Source organism: Alosa pseudoharengus, unplaced genomic scaffold (assembly GCF_046254945.1).
Source record: "Alosa pseudoharengus isolate Yale_2024_CS ecotype anadromous, Long Island Sound unplaced genomic scaffold, YU_APseudo_1.1 YU_APseudo_1.1_scf_10, whole genome shotgun sequence".
In the NCBI taxonomy this organism is placed as follows: Eukaryota; Metazoa; Chordata; class Actinopteri; order Clupeiformes; family Clupeidae; genus Alosa; species Alosa pseudoharengus.
Genome location: NW_027468565.1, coordinates 30,208,301 through 30,216,032, shown reverse-complemented (window position 1 = coordinate 30,216,032; position 7,732 = coordinate 30,208,301). Strand labels below are relative to the sequence as shown.

The following is a 7,732-nucleotide window of genomic DNA, read 5'->3' as shown; positions in this document are numbered from 1 at the left end:
CTCTCTCTCTCTCTCTCTCTCTCTCTCTCTCTCTTTGGCTTCTGTACACACAGGCAAACATAAACAACAAACTGTACTTAAACTCCTAAACTGAGCTCAACCTTTTACCTTTTTAAACACTCTATGGGATTGGGATATTACATACTGGTTGTGCACACACACGGCCCCCATTCTGTCACTGTTTTTTGGATTGATGTTGTTTGCTCTTTTCATTGCATGCTATTGCCAGTCTACTCGTATGCCTGCCACTCTCTTGACTTTCTCTCGGAGGTCTTTGTTTACTCAGTGGCATGGAGATAGTTGCTAGGTACCCAATTGCTCAGCTTTAATTGCTCTTGTTTTATTGTGTGCTGCTGCTGGTACTTGTTTGAGTTTCAGTCTCTGTGTGTGTGAGTTTGTGTGTGTGTGTGTGTGTTTGATGCTTCACATTCTCTCCTATACATTATATTTTTCTAATTTTGTAATTTAGCTCTAAATGTAATATTTGCCTTGTACTTGGACTTCTGTGTCTTCCTTTCTTCAGCTACCACTGTTTTTGAACCTGTTACCTTAACTTTGTCTTGCATTTCCAAATAACACATGGATGGAAATGTTACAAGATGTCTGCTAACAGAACAGCTGTGCGCTATTAGCTGACCCCAGAATGAACAAATAAATCTCTCTAACAAGCGGCCACTATTTGGGTTCACTGACTCACTTTCCAGTCATCTGGGAGAGATGTTTACAGGCCTGTGAATGGGGCTGTGACCTGGAAGGCTTTAGGACCCTGGGCAGTTGTGATGTATGAGGCAGGCCTGACCAGAGGAGTTTCACCGCATTCCCTTCTGCAGCTCCACCCGCCCAGAGGCGTACTAAACACTCGGCCTGGGAGTGTAAGAGAGAGGGACACAGAGAGAGAGAGAGAGAGAGAGAGAGATAATGTGGGTGGGGCCGGTGGTCCTGCGTAAGGCCTGAGTGTTTGTGTTTGTGTCTGTGCGACAGAGTGTGTGTGTGTGTGTGTGTGTTTGTGTGCATGTTGGTTGGTGTGTGTGCGACTCTCAGCACCCGTGTACTGTAGAAACACTTCTCAGAGGAGAGGGGGAGGGTGTGGCAGGAACTCAGCAGGAGGACCCTAGATCTGCTACAGGTAACACAACACCGCCGTCACACATCTGTCGCTAACATCCGTTCATCTTTCACACAGTCTCTCTGTCTCTCTGTCTCTCTCCCTTCTTCTGTTTGCCTCATGTCCCCCTCTCTTACTTTCTCTTCTGATTGTTTACTTCTGGTGTGGGGCGTAGTAGAGGAAGCACTGCTGAGTAAGACAGTGGTCCTCCACGAGATGTCTGAATGTTTTGACAACAAGTCCTCCATGAGAGGCAGAAAAGAGACAGAGAGGAGGGAGAGCTTTCAGGGAACAGCCACACACACACACACACACACACACACACACACACACACACGTGTATACACACACTAACTTAGCGAATACATTGTGTGCTTGTGGCCAGTACTACTGTGTGACATCAAACCCTTTGTTTCAATATTCCTTGTGTTTTAATGCACAGACATGTGAGTGTGTGTGTTTGTGTGTGTGTGTGTGTGTGTGTGTGTGTGTGTGTGTGTGTGTGTGTGTGTGTGTGTGTGTGTGTGTGGTTTGTGTGGGTGTTCTGCCCGCATATGCTCATGACCATGTATGTCTCTACTTTGTGTGTGTGTGTGTGTGTGTGTGTGTGTGTGTGTGTGTGTGTGTGTGTGTGTGTGTGTGTCTAAGTGTATGGAAAGTAGACGTCTGGGTTTTTGCATTTATGGTGTGACTTTCTTATCATCTGTACTTTACTGATGAATGCATCCATTTGTCCATCATCAGTTTCCATGGTAGCAACTGAAAGTATCATTGCACTGCAGGCAAATGTGCATGTGTGTGTGTGTTTACGTGTGTGTGTGCATATGAATAATACTGCAAATGGCCAAAAATGTTATACATATGTTATGCACACACAAACATGCTTACTCACACTTAACAGTGCATACAATCAACCTGCTAGGGGAAAAGTGTTGCAGAACTGCACAGTTCATGTGTACTGAAAGAATCGATCCCACCTCCTCCTACCATACTTTGGCTTGTACTTACTACTATCTTTGTAGGGCAACCTGGGAAGTGAGCTTTGTGTATACTCTTAATTTATTCATGCTCCTTATGCCTCATGTGAGCTGTTATGAAGGATAAGAGTTAGGTCAGATGCTTCTAATTTTCATACAATTTTCTGTTGAATTATTAGATGATAAGTACTACATTTTATGCTAAATTTTAGATACTCAGTTCAGCCTATACCCAAATTTGGTCAACGCCACTGTCACTCGTGCCATATTAATTCAAATTTACTGTCCTTTATTAATTAAATTTCAGCTGGCTTCTGTTTCTTGTCGCCACCGTCGACTTAAAGGCACCTTATCCTAGACCTAAATATAACCCTTAATCTTAACCCATGCCTAACCATAGCGCCTTCCAGGCAGTGCTGCCTTGAAGACAACGTTGGGGGCACAAAACACCAAGAAACGTGTGTCAGCAGCTGTGAAGAGACAGGTACTGCTCTCATAGGGCTGACAGAGACACGTACTGCTCTCATAGAGCTGACGGGGTGCTCTCATAGGGCTGACGGGGTGCTCTCATAGGGCTGACGGGGTGCTCTCACAGGGCTGACAGGCTACAGAGATAGGTACTGCTCTCATAGGGCTGAAGGGGTGCTCTCATAGGGCTGACGGGGTGCTCTCATAGGCCTGACGGGGTGCTCTCATAGGGCTGACGGGGTGCTCTCATAGGGCTGACGGGGTGCTCTCATAGGGCCTTATGTTGCTCCTCCGCCGCTGCGTCGCCTGGCACTGCCGCCATCATCTGTGGTCCCCCGACGGTGGAACGATCTGACAAGTCCCATCAGAGCAGAGGCGTCCCTCTCTGGTTTCAAAAACTCTTCCAAGAATACCTTCTCTCCTAGCGCTTCTGACAGCCTCACACACCTAATATGCACACTCTTCCCTTCTCTCCCTCCTTCCTCTCCACTTCCCTCTCTTTCCTCCTCTACATTCTCTTCTACCACCTCTCCTCCTACCATACTTTGACTTGTACTTACTACTGTATGTAGGCACTCCAATCCTCTAATACTAGTATTGACAGATACAGTGGTAATTCCTAGCTATAGTCTCCTCTGCACTGTACCTTAAATGTTATTATGTTGCTGTAGCTGCTGTTCTCTAGCTTAAATGTAAAAATGCTTAAATGTTGATAGCTTAATTGTTGTTCTAATGCTGAAACTGTAGCTCTATAGCTTAAATGCATACATTTTAATAGCTTAAATGTTATTCTAATGCTACAACTGTAGCTCTTTAGCTTAAATGTTAAAATGCCTAATGTCCTATTGCTGTAAGTTGCTTTGGATAAACGCGTCCGCCAAATGAATAAAAGTAAAATGTAAATGCACTGCAGTGTGATGATAATTAAAGTCTCAGACTCAAGTGCAGTTTGGTTTTGTTTACTCAGTGAAGGTAACAAGTCCACAATCCAAAGAGTATCCAACAAACAAGCCAAGGTCAGTACACAGGGAATCCAAAGACAGGGCGAACAATCCAAAACGTAATCCAAACAAGTGTGGTCAAAAAACAGGCAGGCAAGGTCAAAACTGGAAATAGGCTAAACAGGTAATCTCAAAAGTATATCCACAAATGGACACGGTTTAGTAGAGTTAATACAAACAATACCTCACATCGAGGCAACAGATACAGAGTCCTTTTATAGGGCAAGTCTACTAATTAGATATTAGTCACAGGTGTCAAAACTCTAGGGAAGCCTGCAAGACTGAAGTGTGCGTTGTCTGTTGATGTCCAGAGTGCTGCAGCCAGTCAGGCCTTACATGCAGTGCAAGTGGGAATACATGTTCTAGAATTCTATTTAGAATTCTATAGTGTGTGTGCGGAAGGTCAACACAACAATATGACACTGTAAAGAACAGAAAGGAGATGGGCTCATGAGTATGTATCTCATCTGCTCCCTGTGTGTAGAGTCCCATCATGGACTGCTCGGACGAAACCCCTCTTCTACCAGATCCACCTAAGGGCAAGAACCCCAAAAAGGGACGTGGTCCCAAGCTGACCGATTGGTGGATATCTGGCTGGAGTCCCGCCCACTGCCCCTGCTGTGCATCTGATAGGGTGGAGCCGCTGGTGCTGCTGCAGCTGGGAGAGACGGTGGAGTCAAAAACCAAGAACTGGATAATGAGGCTTCTGTCCAAGCCACAGACCCAGGGAGGTGAGAGATGAAAGGTTAAAAGTTACAGAAAAACCCTCATATGAACTACTAGTAGCATCTGGTCTCAGGAGGCAGGGGTGTGTGTACATCTGTTGAAAGTGTGTTGTTTCAGAGAGATAATACAACACAGGTAGGGGAGGAGAGGCAGCAGTCGGGCTCCCTGGTGATCAAACCCACATTTTTACCTCTCTCTTTCTGCTGTAGGTGCTGGCCTGCTTGTCCACCCTGGGGAGGACGACTTCAATGATTTCCTGCTGCTGTCCGCATCACGCTGTACTCTGCTGCAGGCCGCTGAGGAGCTGGGTCTGTGCCGACCCAACCAGGACGGCAACATGGCCGCATTCTCCTTGCACAACAAGGAGCTCTTCAAAAACTCGGGTGACCTGCCGCCTTCTCCTACGACAACAAACAGCTCATCAAAAAACCCAAATGACTTAGTGACCACCCCATAAAATATGGAGTAAAACTGTGGTCGCTTCAAAATGAATCTGCATTTGAATTCCTAAATTTGAGCAATTATGTTGAAGAACCCAGTCTGAATACTATATTTGGAAATTGAATTGATTAGTTAGTGGAGTTAGTTAGTTAGTTAGTAATTAGTGGAGTTGAATCCCAATAAACCTCAAATCAAATGTTATGTAAAACATCAGGAGTTATCATCATATGGGTAGGAATGTATGATATGTATTTTTTTGTCTACATACTAAATAATTTCATGGTATGTCTCCCCCAGTCTACACAGGGGAGTCAGCCCTTTGGTCCCACAGCCCTATGTTTCAAGAGTTAGGGTTAGAGTTAGGGTTAGGTTGGGGGAACATAGGGCTGTGGCAACATAGGCACACTCCCTATGCAGGTAGACAGGCAGGCCCAATACAGTACATGTATTAAAACAGATTAGTTACTGTAGGTACAGGGCACAGCTTTTAACTGTGATGACACTGGGCCCTAATTTAAGTGATAGCACATTGTAAAGTCTAAAGTCTAACAAATTTAACAACCAGTCTGTTATTGGTTTAATGCCATGAACAGGATGCTAAGCTCAAACATTCATGGTCCCACGTGCCACACCTTAAATTTAGTTCATTTACAAGACACTGGTGACAGACTTTGCACTTCGCCCTTCATTTAAATCAGAGCTCAGAGCTGCCTATGGAGTTAGAACATTCATTCCCAATGCATAAAAACCTTTGGGAGGATTTAGACAGGACTGAGATATCTATTCAATACAGCCATGACAATGCAATGCGTAAAAACCTTTGGGAGGATTTGGACAGGACTGAGATATCTATTCAATACAGCCATGACATTGCAATGCATATAAACCTTTGGGAGGATTGAACAGGGTTGAGATATCTATTCAATACAGCCATGACATTGCAATGCATAAAAACCTTTGGGAGGATTGAACAGGGTTGAGATATCTATTCAATACAGCCATGACGTTGCAATGCATAAAAACCTTTGGGAGGATTGAACAGGGTTGAGATATCTATTCAATACAGCCATGACATTCCAATGCCTCTGCTGACTTCAGAATCTTATGTTGAAACGACATTCATATGCAGAGCCCATCTTACCTACTGCAGACAAATACATCAGCATACTGTATGTGGTATGCACAACTGATACTTAGAGATGTACAACCTGTTCACTTTGTTATCCTGCTATATATGTGTTAATTGTTTATTAGATTAGATTAGATTAAACTTTATTGTCATTGCACAAGTAAGGACAACCAGTACAACGAAATGCAGTTTAACATCTAACCAATGTATAGTGCAACCATTAAACAGTGCTTTTCTTTAAAGCAGTGCTTAAAAAAACAAAAAAAAAACACAGAATGCAGTATGATCATGTTAGTCCATTATTAAAGTGCATAATGTGCATAGTTCTGAGGAATCAGACAGTCCATAGTCCATAACTAGTAAAGACAGAATGCAGTATGATCATATACAGTGCATTGTTGAGTTTGCCTGTGTGTGTGTGTGTGTGTGTGTGTGTGTGTGTGTGTGTGTGTGTGTGTGTGTTGTGTGAGTGTGTGTGTGTGTGTGTGTGTGTGTGTGAGTGTGTGTGTGTGTGTGTGTGTGTGTGTGTGTGTGCGTGTGTGTTTGTGTGTGTGTGTGTGTGTGTGTGTGTGTGTGTGTGCGTGTGCATGGATTACAGACAACATGCAAGAGTTTCTTACTCTGGCAGAGCGCCAGTATATTATTAAATATCAGCTGGAGTCTCTCAAAACGCTGGAGATCCTACGTATCCCAGGAGTCCCTTCATCTCTGGGGCTTCTCAAGTCCTGGGAAAATGTCTGTAAGTCTCGTCCTTCTCCTCTCTAACCCTCCTTATGTGAGAGATTATGATGGTCCAAAGAAAGAAACTTACAGTACACTAAAAACTTCTTTATCTGTCTCTCTTCTGTGCCCCCCTCTCTCTCTCACCCCTCTTTCTATCTCTCCTTCTCCTTATTCCATTTCTTTATCTCTCTCCCTCTCCTTATTCCCCCTCTCTTGTTCTTTCTCTCTTTCTCTCTCTCCCTATTCCCCCTTTCTCTCTATTCTCTCTCTCTCTCTCTCTTTCTCTCTCTCTCTCCCTATTCCCCCTCTTTGTTCTCTGTGGTAGTTCAGAGACTGCGGAAGGCTGGTTTGATAGTGGACATGTTGCCGTTACACAACCAGAAGCAGCTTGTTGCTCTGAGGAAGGAGTGGTACTCACACACAAGACTCTGGGGACAGCCACTGGGTACACAGACGCACACACACACACACACACACACACACACACACACACATACACACATGCATACAGTACATACACACAGATAACAAGTTGGGACGTTCCATTCACTATCAGCAATATCTCTTCCTCTCTTCTCTTCTTTTTTCTCCACTACTTTCTTCTCATCTCATCTCCTCTCCTCTCCTCTTCTCTTTTCTTATCTTCTCTTCTTTTCTCTTCTCTCCTCTCCTCTCCACTCCTCTCCTCTCCTTTCCTCTCCTCTCTTCTCATCTCTTCTCCTCTTTCCCTTTCTTCTCTTCTCTTCTCTTTTCTTCTCCTCTCCTCTCCTCTCCTCTTTTCTCTTTTCTTCTGTATGTCTCTTGTCTCTCTCCCTCCATGTCTTCCTCTCTCTACCTCAGATTCTATCCAGTCCTACTTTGGTGGATCGGTAGCATTCTACTTCAGTTTCCTGGACTTCTACACACGTGCTCTGATGCCCATGGCTCTTCTGGGCATCGTGTTGGCAATGATGCCACACGAGATGGGCAAGGCTGCCCTTCCGGACGACACCGAGGAGCCGCCAGCAGCGACGACGGAGTCGGATTCCGATCCGGAGTGGGCGTCACCCGGCGGGCTGGTCGTCATGGCGATGGTGAGCATGCTGTGGTCCACGCTCCTGCTGGAGCTGTGGAAGCGGCGGAGCTCCACCCTTGCGTACCACTGGGGGACCGATCGCCTGAC

The 7,732-nt window shown here is 45.0% G+C and overlaps 1 protein-coding gene across 1 annotated transcript in view; it reads left to right on the top strand.

Moving 5' to 3' along the window:
* The first annotated feature begins 841 nt into the window (after nucleotides 1–841).
* ano10b (anoctamin 10b) overlaps nucleotides 842–7,732 on the top strand; it is a 14,071-nt gene continuing 7,180 nt past the window's right edge. The window contains exons 1-6 of the mRNA XM_076269599.1: nucleotides 842–1,126; nucleotides 4,036–4,282; nucleotides 4,487–4,660; nucleotides 6,446–6,586; nucleotides 6,896–7,015; nucleotides 7,411–7,732. The exon at nucleotides 7,411–7,732 is cut by the window's right edge and continues 329 nt beyond it. Of these exons, the coding sequence (XP_076125714.1) occupies nucleotides 4,045–4,282; nucleotides 4,487–4,660; nucleotides 6,446–6,586; nucleotides 6,896–7,015; nucleotides 7,411–7,732 (995 nt within the window). The 5' untranslated portion in view covers nucleotides 842–1,126; nucleotides 4,036–4,044. The remainder of the gene's footprint in view (nucleotides 1,127–4,035; nucleotides 4,283–4,486; nucleotides 4,661–6,445; nucleotides 6,587–6,895; nucleotides 7,016–7,410) is intronic.